At 47.9% G+C, this 16,093-nt stretch overlaps 1 protein-coding gene and 1 long non-coding RNA gene across 2 annotated transcripts; one reads left to right on the top strand and one right to left on the bottom strand.

The window, feature by feature from the left end:
- Positions 1 to 1,794: 1,794 nt before the first annotated feature.
- On the bottom strand, positions 1,795 to 6,541 carry polr3h (polymerase (RNA) III (DNA directed) polypeptide H). The gene is made up of 6 exons (XM_030338313.1): positions 6,038 to 6,541; positions 5,818 to 5,914; positions 5,486 to 5,572; positions 4,011 to 4,074; positions 3,322 to 3,556; positions 1,795 to 2,211 (listed from the first exon to the last, which is right to left on the bottom strand). The coding sequence occupies exons 1-6, from the start codon at positions 6,146 to 6,148 to the stop codon at positions 2,161 to 2,163; spliced, it is 645 nt and encodes a 214-aa protein (XP_030194173.1). The 5' UTR covers positions 6,149 to 6,541; the 3' UTR covers positions 1,795 to 2,160.
- A 7,498-nt stretch (positions 6,542 to 14,039) lies between these two features.
- Positions 14,040 to 14,431, top strand: LOC115529570 (uncharacterized). Its single transcript, XR_003973585.1, has 3 exons — positions 14,040 to 14,076; positions 14,169 to 14,188; positions 14,320 to 14,431. It is a non-coding gene; the product is annotated as an uncharacterized LOC115529570 (long non-coding RNA).
- Positions 14,432 to 16,093: the final 1,662 nt, after the last annotated feature.

The following is a 16,093-nucleotide window of genomic DNA, read 5'->3' as shown; positions in this document are numbered from 1 at the left end:
GGGGGGGCTGTGTGTTTAGTATCCACGGTGACGGCTGCTCAGACAGTAGTTTGAGCAGCAGTTGAATCCATGTCACACACACAATGACTAATTACACCCTTGCGGCAGGAGGCAAATGATTAAGGGGAAATTAATGGTGGAGAGAGGAAGTGCACGAGACAACCTGAAGCCCTACTTTTGTTCTTACAGTCAGGAGGACCCCCTTATATAGACAGGAAGATGGCTTTGGTTCTCTACTACCCCCCCCCCCCCCCCCCCCCCCAAAGAGACATCATTAACCCGCGCGCCAAGGTTACGCCCACGTGAGGCACCTCGGTGACGCGCAGGTCGACTCCCACTGGAGCCCCGTGACGTCGGAGGGGCTGCAGCACGCGGCCTCCAGTAGGGGCAGGTCCTTCTGACGTCAGCATGACCCTACATGGTCATGTACCAAAACAACGCAGGATAGCGCAGATCACTTGAGTCACTCCGACTGGCGTCACGCTGATCGGTATCGGCCCATCATGGCGACCGAATTAAGACTTGGTTTAAGATAGACACATGCTTATAGGTCGGTTAAGGACAAACCTACTAAACTACTAGAAAACACACACACACACACACACACACACACACACACACACACACACACACACACACACACACACACACACACACACACTCACACTCACGTTGCGTGGGCGTGTGTGTTGGCCGTGATTTCTCCGCGCTGCACCGTTCTCATGGTGGATGCTCCAACAGCCTCCCGCCCTCAACCCATCAGAGGTTATTTAACTCATCCCCGTGCGTTGTAATAAGTCGGTTTGCATGCGGGACATGCTGTCACTAAACCCCTCACATGTCCGCGAACCCCGGAGCCATGGTCCGGGTGTAAACCCGTCCTTAGCAGAAGGCGTAATGAAGACAATAACCCTGACGGGATGAAGGGTTCAAAGAGCATCGGAGGGACCGCAGGGGGACGGCGGGTCCCGACAGCCCGGAGTAGAACCGGGGATCTACCGGAACAGCCAGCAGCAGACCCGTCCAGACAATAGCCGTGTGTCGGGGGCTCCAGTGAATTAAAGCGGGTTGAAATGTTACTCACCGGATCCGGAGATTCAGTAGTTCGAGGGCTTGCTGCGTCCTGGACTCTATTATATAACTTAATGAATTAAATAAAGATAAATCCGCGTAGAGCAGTGGATGCCCTGATGTCACGGAGTGAGGCTGCGCAGCTGGCGGAGACTCCGATGGCGTGATGCGACGCGATGTGTGTAGAAACCCGAGGCGCGTGCACGGGACGGGCTGTGTGTAGAAACCCGAGGCGCGTGCACACGAGGCGCTGTTTGTAGAAATCCGACGCTCGTGCACGTGGGCCAGCGTGCGTTCGCGCGCAGGTGCACGGAGGAGACGGTGCGATGGTGTTGGGACGGATGATGGATTGGGTTGGTTGGATCGGGGCGTCGGTATGTCCAGAGCCACACACGCACGCGTGGTTAAAGCGATGGATGTCATGATGGAGCTGTGTGTGGACTATTAAACCCATTTTTTTTCATTGGAAGGAGAAAACAATTTCTCTAAAACAAAAGTAAATAACTCCCTCTGAAGATCCCTATCCAAATATGGAAACATGTTTAAATATGGCGGAACATCATTGTACAGGGATATTTCGACCGGTTGTCGAAATGTGTCAATCAGTGATCTTCCGGGCCTGTAAACCGACTCAGCACTGCTTCTGCACAAAAAGTAGTCCTAGCTTGTGTGTAGGAACATACTTCAAGTAAGGATGATGTTATAAGAATAAAAACACATTTCTGTAGTTTGAGATGATGGGATTTATTTGAGTTGTGTCAGCATTAAGGCCGGTCCACCTTAAGCAGCCTCCTTAATAACCTTAATATCCTTCAGCGTTGTGTTCATCAGGTCTCTGTGGTGTTCCTGTCTCCGAACGGACCGCAGCACACTGTTCACGTCTCTTCCTTTGCCCTCCACCATGACCTTGATGAGAGGTGCTCATTGGCTCCTGTCCATCGACCCAGAGCCGGTTGATTGGACGCTGCGTCTGGCTCTGGGCCAGCCCCCCCCTGCACATCCACCGCGAGGTCAACCGGTCGGCTCGGCCAATAGCGCTCCTCCGGTCCTCCACAGGGCCCAGGGATCTCGTCACGTCTAATGAGAGTTCTAGTTGTTCCACCACGACAAGAGTCCCAGCCCCGGCTCACAGATGGTTCCCTGAAACAGAACACGCACTCAGAACTAGAGCACCTCATTGTTACGACACCTTTAACATGACACTACACCTTTAACCTGATACTACACCTTTAACCTGACACTACACCTTTAACCTGATACTACACCTTTAACATGACACTATACCTTTAACCTGACACTACACCTTTAACCAGATACTACACCTTTAACCTGACACTACACCTTTAACCTGACACTACACCTTTAACCAGATACTACACCTTTAACGTGATACTACACCTTTAACGTGACACTACACCTTTAACCTGACACTACACCTTTAACCTGACACTACACCTTTAACCAGACACTACACCTTTAACCAGACACTACACCTTTAACCAGATACTACACCTTTAACCAGATACTACACCTTTAACCAGATACTACACCATTAACCAGATACTACACCTTTAACCAGATACTACACCTTTAACCTGACACTACACCTTTAACCAGATACTACACCTTTAACCTGACACTACACCTTTAACCTGATACTACACCTTTAACCTGACACTACACCTTTAACCTGACACTACACCTTTAACCTGATACACCTTTAACCTGATACTACACCTTTAACCTGATACTACACCTTTAACCTGATACTACACCTTTAACCTGATACTACACCTTTAACCTGATACTACACCTTTAACCTGATACTACACCTTTAACCTGATACTACACCTTTAACCTGATACTACACCTTTAACCTGACACTACACCTTTAACCTGATACTACACCTTTAACCTGATACTACACCTTTAACCTGATACGTTTTTGTAACCACTGTCACCATTATTATATGTTTTGTGAAAAACATAAACATTTTCATACGGTATCTCCGTAAAACGACGGCGAAAGTAAAAAATTGTGAACGTATATTACGGACATACCGGACAGAAATTTTACGGAGGGGAGGAGTCTCGGAGGAAAAACGGACATTACGGAGAATCACATAGGAATGAATGGACTTTCTTTCGGAGACGGTTGGATCGCATACGATAATGTACGCATGTGGAAACGAGGCGTTATTGTAAATCGCTCTGGATTAAAGCGCCGGCTAAACGAGGGCGGGTCCTTACTATCAGCGTGTACGGCGGCTCCTTCTTCTGCCCGCTCTCCTCGGGCGTGGGCGGTTTGGGCTGGCCAGGCAGCGTGGGCGTGTCCACGGTGGCGGGGGCGGGGCCTGACGGCGAGGTGTCGAGGAAGACCTCGTCGGTGACCCGGAAGCGGATCTCCTCGCCCTGGTCCATGTAGAGGTCGTGGGCGCCCTCGTCCGTCTCGTACTCCCAGAGCCACACCTGCTCCGTCTCGTCACTGGAGCGCCGCTCAGGAACGCTCACAACACCGTAGACGACTCCGGGGGATAGGACCGCCCCTTATAAGGGGGCCAGGACCGCCCCCTCTAAAGGGACCGCCCCCTCGAACGGGTCAGTACCGCCCCCTCTAACGGGCCTAGGACCACCCCCTCTAACGGGGCCAGGACAGCCCCCTTTAATAACCTGATCAACATGAAGGTCTAATTAAGTGGGTGTCAGTATTCAATCCGTTTTCAGAGTGATTTGTAGAGAATGAAAGCTCTGTAGTCTGATTGGTCCCCACAAAAATCTAGCGCAGGTTTAAAACAGCAAATCATTGCTCACTTACTGATAATCATTGACTATCCCCAGGGGTTGAGAAGCTCTCCCCTAGGACACTTTGGTCCAAAGTGACCCACAAGAAGGAAGCGACTTCACACTGAACCAGGAAGTGACCTGAAACCTCAGGATACAACTTGGCGGGCTGCTGCAGCGACTCTGGAAGGATGAGGATGTCGTCGAAGAAGCCCATGGTCACTGTGGAGCAGGGCGCTACGGTGAGGGTACGGTACGGTGAGGGTACGGTGAGGGTACTGTACGGTGAGGGTACGGTACGCTGAGGGTACGGTACGGTGAGGGTACGGTGAGGGTACGGTACGGTGAGGGTACGGTGAGGGTACTGTACGGTGAGGGTACGGTACGGTGAGGGTACGGTGAGGGTACGGTGAGGGTACGGTACGGTGAGGGTACGGTACGGAGAGGGTACGGTAAGGGTACGGTACGGTGAGGGTACGGTACGGTGAGGGTACGGTGAGGGTACGGTACGGTGAGGGTACGGTGAGGGTACGGTACGGTGAGGGTACGGTACGGTGAGGGTACGTAAGGGTACGGTACGGTACGGTGAGGGTACGGTACGGTGAGGGTACGGTGAGGGTACGGTACGGTGAGGGTACGGTACGGTGAGGGTACGGTGAGGGTACGGTACGGTGAGGGAACGGTACGGTGAGGGTACGGTACGGTGAGGGTACGGTGAGGGTACGGTGAGGGTACGGTACGCTGAGGGTACGGTACGCTGAGGGTACGGTGAGGGTACGGTACGGTGAGGGTACGGTGAGGGTACGGTACGGTGAGGGTACGGTACGGTGAGGGTACGGTACGGTGAGGGTACGGTACGGTGAGGGTACGGTACGGTGAGGGTACGGTACGGTGAGGGTACGGTGAGGGTACGGTACGGTGAGGGTACGGTACGGTGAGGGTACGGTACGGTGAGGGTACGGTACGGTGAGGGTACGGTGAGGGTACGGTACGGTGAGGGTACGGTGAGGGTACGGTACGGTGAGGGTACGGTACGGTGAGGGTACGGTACGGTGAGGGTACGGTGAGGGTACGGTGAGGGAACGGTGAGGGTACGGTACGGTGAGGGTACGGTACGGTGAGGGTACGGTGAGGGTACGGTACGGTGAGGGTACGGTACGGTGAGGGTACGGTACGGTGAGGGTACGGTACGGTGAGGGTACGGTACGGTGAGGGTACGGTGAGGGTACGGTACGCTGAGGGTACGGTACGGTGAGGGTACGGTGAGGGTACGGTGAGGGTACGGTACGGTGAGGGTACGGTACGGTGAGGGTACGGTACGGTGAGGGTACGGTACGGTGAGGGAACGGTGAGGGTACGGTACGGTGAGGGTACGGTACGCTGAGGGTACGGTACGGTGAGGTACGCTGAGGGTACGGTACGGTGAGGGTACGGTACGCTGAGGGTACGGTGAGGGTACGGTACGGTGAGGGTACGGTACGGTGAGGGTACGGTACGGTGAGGGTACGGTGAGGGTACGGTACGGTGAGGGTACGGTACTGGGGGGCCTAGCCCTGCGCTAGGCTGCAGTTTAACAACACACACTTTAGTAACACAGCCTAATCTCCCCAGAGGTGCCCCCCAGCCCGCTCACCGTAGACCCCCTCCTGGCTGCAGTACTTGATCTTCCCCACCAGGATCTCGTCCAGGAAAGGATGGAACACGACGTACCTGAAGTCCACTGAGAGACGACAGACCGGAGACAGGAGAGCGTTTAGTGGGCGTTACCGACTCCCAGTCGAATCTCCCTAAAGCTGGCCTACTCTGTGTGGATGCAACTGTTACAAAAGAACACATCTGTGGTAAAATCACTCACAAAAAAATGGTTTACAAGAGGTTATGCACTGTATAGCACAATGATGCAGCCTAAAAAACCCTCAGTGAATGCTACCCTGGCTCTGCCACAGCGCCTCCAGGGTGGGTCACCTTTAGTGTGGGACGCCCCGTCGCCGGGGAAGATGTACGAGTCGTCCAGTTTGGTGATGTCGTACAGACAGACGCACAGGCCCACCTTATACACAACCTGGGGAGAGAAGCAGAGCAGATCTATGAGGACACGGCGGTGGATTATCAAGTGCAGAGACAATGAGAATAACTGTCAGTCGGTTTGGTTCAGTGCAGACCATGGCTGGCACCCAATCCTCACCTTGTTCGCCAGCTTCTTGTTCAGTTCTTCAGTGATCGCGTCGTTCAGTTTCTTCTGGAAGTTCCAGGGAGGAATGCGGACGGTGTCGACCATCTCCACCAACACGAACATGGTGATCACTGAGTTACACAAACTAAGCGATCACTTCACTAAGTTACACACTAAGACACTGAGGACAACCAGAGGGGTTCTAGGTCCACAGTCGAGTTAACTGATGACTAGTTGCCATCCCTAATAGGAAAAACGTTTAGACATAATCTCAATGTGCTATTAACGTCATCAGAACTGTCACTTTATCGCCACTAATCTCAACCTGACATATTGTTCCTTTTTTCACGGTAGCATTTTCTTAACGGATTTCAAATAAAATGCAGATATCCTCGATTGTGTAGGTAAGTGGCTAGATAGTTTGCGATGCTTTCTTTTCATATATTCATCTCTACATGTGACTGTTCAACTCAACAACCACACCGCGTCACTTTACGGCACGTCGCAAATTTAAAGGCACAGTACAGCGAGTGTCTCGCTGCAGCCTGTAGGACATGGACAACGTCCAAGTGCTGTCACGTGACGACAAGATGGCGGCCGCGGTGAGACTCCTTAGCTGTGTCCCTATTCCTCTACGAATAGTCAAATCTCCTATCCTTCACTTAACCTTTGTGGAAAACGTCATCGGGTCAAGGCTGTTTAAAATGAATTCGACTCCACTTTTCCTAACCGACGTCATTGCGCGACGGGGAGTATTGCTGACCTCTAGCGTTTCTATGGTGGAACTACAGTTTTCCGAAGTTGGTCTACAACAGGGGTTCTCAAAGTTTTGACAGCTGAGGGGTAACGCCGTCAGCATACCAGTGGTGAAAAACAAATTGCACCGTGGACCTCTGGGAGGGAGGTCAAGTGAGGTCTAAATCACAAAACGGAGGTTCATCCTTTCAAAGTAATGTACAGTCGGATTAAAACTAACAAATAACAGGATTGAATTGAAAGCTAGAGAGAGTCGACTTTTATCTTTATATTTATTTATTTTTGTTTAAATTAATATTGATATAATAAAAAAAAAAAACGTACTGGCAATGATGGAAAAGTATAACAAAATGGGGAAAACTTCACGTGACAAATGAAGAAAGAAGTAACAGAAATTGTTTGTTTTGCAAAAAAACGTTCTGCAACGTTCTTGCGGTGTATTTCTTGCGGTGTATATTGTGTGCTTAATAACCATCAATATATGATTTCATTTCGATTCAAATATTTTCTTTCTTGGAATTGGTATCCATTATTATAAATTTTATTTTCTGCTCTCCCCTTCAAACAAACCAATAAAAAATAAAGAAATAAAGAAAAGACAAATATTATGTCTCCTCCATTTTGGACACTTTGCGCTTCCTCGGGATGCCGAAGATAGGTGGTAGAGTTCCTCTTGCCATCTCTCTGCCCTCCTCCGTGAAATGAGCAAACCGTCTGCAATGACTGCACAAACACACACACACACACACACACACACACACACACACACACACACACATACACACACACACACACACACACACACACACACACACACACACACACACACACACACACACACACACACACACACACACACACACACAAATAGTTTTTGTAGGTCATTGTTACGGTTGTGTTAATATTGGAATTCACAGCACATCTGCTTCAGAATAACTATACCCTTCAGTATGAAGATTCTCCAACAAAGTGGAGCACCGCCACGTCCTGAGATGTGTTACGTCATGCTGTGGGAGATAACAGTATATCAGTCAGAATTAACTTCCAAAGACTGCAATGAGAGTAGACTGTTTGTACTCGACTACATCATCATTTTGCATTAACTTTAGCCATTTCATTTTAATATATATTCCTTTATATATATTTGTATGTATCTAGTATACTATTTGAAATTTGAAATAAGTTGCATGTAATTATAACTTATTTAAAGTGTCTGCTATCTTGGATAAATACGTTAGCTTAAGGCAGTGGCGTCCCTATGCTGTTTTATTCGGGGATAAAGCCTCGGATGTTATTTAATTAGCCCCGAATATGATCTTTGGGAAAAAATAAATAAAATAAAAATAAAGATATTCATAAACATTTATAAGAAGCCTAGTCTAGATAGACATAGTCCTTCTGGCAAGAGAATAAACAACAACCTGTTTACCACCTCAAGTGCATTAACCTATCCCATCCCCAGTCAGATCTGTGTGTGTGTGTATATGTGTGTATATGTGTAAGGTCTGCCTCACTTGTATTCCTTTGCAATAACTTGAGTGGAACTTTAGACATTTGGGGATAGCATAGCAGTCAGGTAGCTATTTAAAGCTATAATAAACCGCGTATTTCGTTTAATTAGATAAAGCATTATGAAAAGTTTGTGTGTGTGTGTGTGTGTGTGTGTGTGTGTGTGTGTGTGTGTGTGTGTGTGTGTGTGTGTGTGTGTGTGTTAACGTGTGTGGTGGTAGGCGATGACTCCAGTTTAACCAGTGAATTAGTTTCTCTGGTCTCTGATTAAAGCTTCCTTTTCACACTCTCACACACACACACACACACACACACACACACACACACACACACACACACACACACACACACACACACACACACACACACACACACTCACTCGCGCACACAGTAAGGTGAATTGAATGAAGACTTTTTTCGTTTTGAAGTTTGAATCTAAATCTGTCAAATCAGACTCATCCCTTTAATTAAAATGAGGGAGGTTATTTAAGATCAAACACAGAGCTGAAATAGCCTCTCACTGTTACCACTGCCGCAGCTCGCCTGCCAGGTGGTTTTCTTAATTAGCTAATTGGTTGCATCTGGTGCGTTTCACTTAAATGGGAACCGGACAGGACATTCGTTTGTGTACTGTTTCACAGGTTAAAGACTTTTTGAAGTAAAGAGGAGCATCTCACCTGAACCTGATGTGAGTAGAATTGTGTGCCAAAGCACAACTGACGTGACTTGTATTTTGAATATAAATCACTGATAATGTGTGAAGGAAATCGGGGATTGTGGTGGTTTAACTCTCATTTGAAATTTGGACCATGAGTAAACTGTTCCTTCCTTCAAAGGTCTATCATGGATATTTAACTGCAGTTCTGTGAGTATCCCAACTTAACCATGAAGCATAACTGCAAACTGTAAGTCATTAATTTCTCATTACTCTTGGGCACATTGATGTATTTTGGCTTCCTGGTGAGTTAACCTGTTACCTGAAGGTTGATCTCAGTAGTAAGGATGTTTTATTGGTTCATGGGTTACTTAGGTCTTTGGTTTATGTTGGTTTTAATGATTTGTTAAAATGGTTACAGGCTCCAAGTTATTGTTGTAAGCTGGAGTAATGGGTTGGGTTCTGATATCTTCAGTCTTCTTTCATTCTACTCTCCTGAGCTCTGCGTCTTTATAACATGAGTGTTGCTTTACTGATAAGGTTGTGGTCTGAGTGAGCAGAGGTGCATACTGGGATACAGAGCTGTCTCGAGTCTACAGGTCTGTAGACATGCCCCCTCAGGGGAAACCGAGTGTTTGAGAAACCGTTGTGACGTCAGTTACATGGACTGGAATGTTCTTTAAGATGGAGACAGGGATTCAGAAGGAGAAACGCCAGGGGGAGATGAGGGGGCTCCTCATCTCAACGACCAAAACACAACTTCAGTCTGACACGGAGAACCATGGAACACGTTCAACAGTCCCCTCCAGGCATCGTGACTCCTCAGGAACAGTTTCATTACCAAGAAGGTCTTATTTGGGGCCATTCCAAGATGGATCCTGCTCCTCAAGAGCCACCCCCCCTCCACTGGGTGGTCTTCTGAACAGATGACCTCCTTCCTGTCCTCAGGCTGACTAAAGCTGCACCGTTTGCATCTGTGAAGGCCCCTCATTCAGGAGACCACTTGACTACAAAGACATGACTTCAGAGACGTTGAATCAACCTTGGACACATTTTGGAGACGCCAAGCATAATCCATCACCAATGTGGGACGCCACTGAAAAATGTTGCACATAATTTACTTCTCTGGAGACATTGGTTGTTCTGTTATGGGTGCCCTGGCAGGAGAGCTGGGGGGGGGGGGGTGATGGAATGTTATTTGCTATGAGGTTTTGTGTGTGTGTGTGTGTGTGTGTGTGTGTGTGTGTGTGTGTGTGTGTGTGTGTGTGTGTGTGTGTGTGTGTGTGTGTGTGTGTGTGTGTGTGTGTGTGTGTGTGTGTGTGTGTGTGTGTGTGTGTGTGTGTGTGTGTGTGTGTGTGTGTGTGTGTCACACCTGGCATGGGGTTCTATGTGCCTGTCCTGGGTTCTATGTGTGTGTGTGTGTCCGGCTTGCTTTGACAGTAATAATGTTCATACGGGGGTCTGTGTGATTGGCTTGGGATATTGGAATGGTCAACTAAGTCATACCTGATGGACGGCCACACGTTTACTTGAGGCCTCCAGTAGACATGAAGAGCCCTGAGCGACGCTCCGGAGCGAGATCCAACACACTGGGCAGGAAGGAGAGTACCCAACTCAAGTGTAAAAGGATGCAAGCAGTGTGTTCAGATCAGTGACTTCAAACTAGGACTACATCAATCAGGATCAACGGAGGATGGACACCAAAAGGAATTCCACAAGGAGAGTCTGACGTTGGAAAGGGACCTAAATGGATATTCAAGATGACCTTCAGACCTGTAATGAGACGGCTCTTCCTACCTGGCTGGATTGATGGAGAGCCCTGTGGATCTTGTCTTGCTCTCAGTTGCACGTCTTCTCAGGCTGAACTGTATTTGTTTTGGACAGGACTAGCTGAACGATTGGTTCCCTTAAATCAGAACCAATCCGGGAACTCCAGCTAGTGCGCTCTTCGAGCTGAAGTTGTGCTCTTCAGCTGAGGAGGTATGGAAACCTTCACTGGGGCTTCAAGGTGTAAAGAGGAGAATGTTTCAAAGGGTTCCATGGTACTCTGATGAAGACCGTTGTTGTGTTCCACTGGCTGCGAGGAAGAACCCACACATCTTCCTCTTGGCCTTTCTCCTCTGAGAATCCTGGCGCCATCTTGAAGGATATTCCAGCTCATGTAACTGATGTCACGACAGATTCTCAAACACTTGGTTTCTCCTGAGGGGCGTGTCTATGGAACTGAAGACTTCAGACAGCACTGTATCCCAGCATGCATCTCTGCTCACTCAGACCACACCCCCATGAGTAGGATGCAACACTCTAGTGATGGAGATGTAGAGTTTTATAAATAACGAGGGAGCAGACTAAGGTGATTATACACACAATGGAATGTCAAGTCTGTAAATCTTTAAGCCATGAAGATGGTTGGATAGTTCAGGAATTGGGCTTCTTTTTATTATGGGCAGTCCTTTCACTCAGATGCCCACTTCTCACTGGAGCTGTACATGTGTTGGCTGGCTGGCATGATTTGCTGTTGGTGATTAGGCGGTCAGGGTGACGTTGCAGGGCCATGGTCGGCTCTCTGTGAGCTCAACGTTTAGATTTGCACCCTGAATAATCTAGATAATTGTAAAATGTAGACACGGTTTTGTATTGAATGATTTTAGGTTTAAAGTTGTTGTGGGACGTACATGGTAGTTTGGTTCTTCGTATGATTTTGAGTGATATAACTTGTACACACTGGGTGCATAATAATGTAAAGGTACACTGAATTGTATTAATGACCAACAGCAACAAACGGATCTCCTCAAGGTAAGTCTGTTGGCTGTGTTTTAATGAAGACCATCGCTGGACTTCAGGATCTTCCTCCGTTCAGCTCAAGGTGAGGCGCTGGTTCTGTTTTTTCATTGGTTGGTTCCGGCTGGAATGTTCGTATTCCAGTCGGACGGTTTGTGCTTCCCGCCGTGGAAGGTTCTGAGTGCGGTCACTTGATTTAGTCCCAATGGTTAGCATAGAACGTTGTAGTCTTGACAACCATAAGAAACCACCTGGCAGTTAGTTTGACGGGTGTCCCCTGAGGGAATATGGCGGAACGTTCTGGATTGTATTTGAGTAACCTCGAGCCGTTGCCAACGGAAACAGTTTTTCAGTCGGTTTCCATTGGGAATTGTTGCCCCTTATCTTAAACAACTAAAGTTTGATATTAAATACATACTGAGACGTACGTCGTACAATATGTTGATAATTTCCGATGGTTGCGCCGTACTTTTAACCACGATGACGTTGCGGGACTCTCACTGCGTACAAAACCGCGTTCTACTTGCGGGCCCATTTTTGACATCGGAAGGCTGAAAATCATTTCAGAGTGGAAGATAATTTGACATTTCTTCAATGGAACCCAGCACCTGAATATGGCTGAGTATATTTGATTTAATATCGTTACTGCTTTAGTGTTCTTTGTTACTTCAGCTTTTGTACGTTCTAAATATCTGCTGTCATTAATTGCCACAGAAATTAAACCCTACCCAATGGAATGACGTTAAACAACGACTTTGGTGCAGAGTTACCAACTGGATAATATCAAAGCTAAAATAATGGCCGTCATTCCCACATGTTACAGTAGAAGATACTCTAGAACTGTACAAGGTTAAAAAGGTAACGTGTAGTTTGTCCCAAGGTGTCTGCCTCCTCACCCGGAGCCAGACCTCCACCTCCTCACCCGGAGCCAGACCTCCACCTCCTCACCCGGAGCCAGACCTCCACCTCCTCACCCGGAGCCAGACCTCCACCTCCTCACCCGGAGCCAGACCTCCACCTCCTCACCCGGAGCCAGACCTCCACCTCCTCACCCGGAGCCAGACCTCCACCTGCTCACCCAGAGTCAGACCTCCACCTCCTCACCCAGAGCCAGACCTCCACCTCCTGTCAGAAGCCCTCCAGAACAGGTCAGTGCTCTTGTGTGTGAGTAGGTTTCAATGCATGGCCTGAACCACTTCTTTAAACTTGTGGACTGCTCTGTCTTCATTCCCAAAACGGGATGCTCATGTCTGGTCTCAAATCTTTTCTAGCCTTGAGTTATAAAATAATAGTTCAATTAATTGTGTAACTCGGTTTCGGATGAGTCAATTAAGTTTATTGTTGGGCAAATGCTGATATAACCCTGCTGCTGTAGCTGAAAGGCGAGGCTGAGAGGCTGGGGACCGGAGGCTTGTGGTGCCAGGATGGACCGGAGACTGAGGCTGGAGACCAGGGGCCTGCAGCACCGGACCAGAGGGTAACCATCACTAAGCTCATCTGAAGCACTAAAATCCATGGTAGTTTAGGTCTGGTTTTGATCATCTTATGACTTTAAATCTGTGCCAAGCTGTCAGTTAATTCATACGGGGGTTATGTAGGAGTCATATGAGCCATTAATGTTACTAGTGCTGCTACGACCGTAGTGGATGAATTGCTGAACGCGACAATCTGCAGACGTTGTCTAATTTAAGTGTTTAAATTTGTCTTCCATTTTACAAGTGAACCTCAGATGCAGGAGATGGGGTGTGTTGCGTCCCCAGGTGATTTACTGCTGAGACCAACTGTGTTTGAAACCAGACCAGGAATCCATGGCTGAAGGCGCTGAAGGAGGACCCGTGCTGAAGGAGCTGATGGAGGAGCCGTGCTGGTGGAGGAGCCGTGCTGAAGGAGCTGATGGAGGAGCCGTGCTGAAGGAGCTGATGGAGGAGCCGTGCTGGTGGAGGAGCCGTGCTGAAGGAGCTGATGGAGGAGCCGTGCTGAAGGAGCTGATGGAGGAGCCGTGCTGGTGGAGGAGCCGTGCTGAAGGAGCTGATGGAGGAGCCGTGCTGAAGGAGCTGATGGAGGAGCCGTGCTGGTGGAGGGCCTGCCTGGTGAATGACGTCTATCATGGGGTAGATGGAGCTTGACTCTGAAGTGATCATCACACTCACTGCCACTTCTCGTAGAATACTGCTACCACAAACTACCGGCGTATGAACCATGTACACCAGACGACTACATCTGTTTTACCACATGTTGAAGCAAGGCTTCTGCTGTTTGTTCCAGACCAGGACTCTGTCTGAGGAGAGCTGCTGGAGGAGCTGAGACGCTGGAGGACGACTAGGAATCGACCAACAAGGATTCCTCGCAAGTTTGTATTTATTTACATGGTTGACTTAAAGGGCAAAACACAGCTGTTCCTTTGACATGCGTTAACCAACTACCGCTGTGTTTTCTTACTAGAACGTGTCTCTGGAGCGGAGGTGAGCTGGTAGGGGTGCCGTGAATCTGGAGGATGACATCACTCTACCAACAAGGATTGGAAGTTTGTATTAACCAAACAAACTGGAAATAAAGGGCTTAAAAATAAGACAAACTACATGTTTGTTTCCAGACGTTGGGGCCAGATTTGAGCTGTTTGTTCCAGACCAGGACACTGCCTGAGGAGAGCTGATGGAGGAGCCAAGACTCTGGAGGACGACATCACTCCACCAACAAGGATCCTCGTAAGTTTGCCTAAAATAAACAGAGTGGACTTGTTGTAACGCAGGATTAGTTTGTCCAGTACAAGTTACGGCATACTATTGTGGTTATTTTAAAGACGAACTACAGCTGCTACTTTGTTACGCGCCATTAGAGCCTAACTACTGCTGTGTTTGTGACCTTACATTAGAGACAAACTACTACTGTGTTTGTTACCTGATATTAGAGACAAACTACTACTGTGTTTGTTACCTGATATTAGAGCAAACTACTACTGTGTTTGTTACCTTACATTAGAGCCCAACTACTACTGTGTTTGTTACCTGCTAATGGAGCCCAAATACTCCTTTTGTTTGTTACATTAAATTATAGACAAACTACTACTGTGTTTGTTACTTTACATTAGAGACAAATTACGTTTGTGACCAGACCAGGAACCTGGAGGACTGATGGAGAAGCCGTACATCTGGAAGGCAAATCCTGAGGACCACCAGGACTCTACCATCAAGGATTCCTCGTAAATGTGCATTATCTGGACATAGTGGACTAGGTAGGGGGTTGGGGGTTCAACTCTCAAACCAGTGGTGCCGGGTTCAAGTCCTCAGAATACAGTGATGCGTCCTTGAGCAAGGCGCCCTAAAGCCTGCCTGCTCCTTAATGACTTATCTTTGGTTCAGATAATGTTGCATCTTTTGAATATTGAACCTAATCATTGTCCTTGTTTGGTCCGGGCAGACACACCTGAGCTGAACCTCACCTGATCCTGTTTGGTCGGGGGTAGACACACCTGAGCTAAACCCACCCTGATCCTGACATCCTGCTGGTCTCGTCTCCTCAGTTCATCTGAGCCTCGTCCTCCAGAAGACCTGCTGAGCTCAGCAGTCTGAGGCCGATGGATCAATGACCTCCAGTGGGAGTGATCTTCTTGACCCCCCCCCCCATCTAACCGTGTGCTTCCACACGCCTTTCCTTCACGTCTGTCACTAACCTCACTACTTCACTACTCTCTACTGCTTCCTCTTTTCTTCCTTCTCTGTGGTTCGAACCTTTACACGGAAGGCGCGTCTTCCTGCCCTCAGAGGGTTCAGCGTTAGGGTTGAGTCAGGGTTTAGAGTCAGGGACAGAGCTGGTCAGGGAGGACTGCTTTTACACAAACCTCTTCACTTGCTTTCGGAATGGTGGTGACATTTTGAAAAGATTCATTTGGGAAAATGTTTTCCTCTGCTTTCCTTTACAAATTGTATCAAACTTCTGTCAAGTGTTTTTGTTTATATAATAAAATCCCACATTGACTTCTACATGTTTGTTGCGGTTCATTTAATTTTCCTTTAACTTGGTTAATGTCAAGCTAAACTCCCGCAATACATTTAATATACATGATTGTTATTCTGCAATGTTCACATAATCCATTTTGTAAAAATATGAAACCTCTATATTACTACTAAATTCAAGCCTATTCATGTATTTAACATGAATAGGCTTGAATTTAGTAGGCCAGGCCATTCACTGCTACTACAACACGTTCAATCCACCAACCCGTCTCACATCAATGTACTATAGCTACGTTGGTTCAAACGGAAAATGTAGTTTGGTGTGAGACTGTTGTCCAGCAGAGGGAGCTGTCATACACCTTAATTATACAGGGATGTCTGTATTTATATTTGGGCAACAGGATTGGTCGAAAC

Source organism: Gadus morhua, chromosome 2 (genome assembly GCF_902167405.1).
Source record: "Gadus morhua chromosome 2, gadMor3.0, whole genome shotgun sequence".
NCBI lineage: Eukaryota > Metazoa > Chordata > Actinopteri > Gadiformes > Gadidae > Gadus > Gadus morhua.
This window is presented reverse-complemented; position numbering and strand designations above follow the sequence as displayed.

What these genes read in the sequence shown, in the direction of transcription:
- polr3h (XM_030338313.1), bottom strand. Translation starts at nt 6,148, where the DNA reads ATGTTCGTGTTGGTGGAGATGGTCGACACCGTCCGCATTCCTCCCTGG. An exon ending in CGGGGCGTCCCACACTAAAG is followed by an intron (nt 5,573 to 5,817) that starts GTGACCCACCCT and finishes GTCGTCTCTCAG; the next exon opens with TGGACTTCAGGTACGTCGTG. An exon ending in CAGCCAGGAGGGGGTCTACG is followed by an intron (nt 4,075 to 5,485) that starts GTGAGCGGGCTG and finishes CCTGCTCCACAG; the next exon opens with TGACCATGGGCTTCTTCGAC.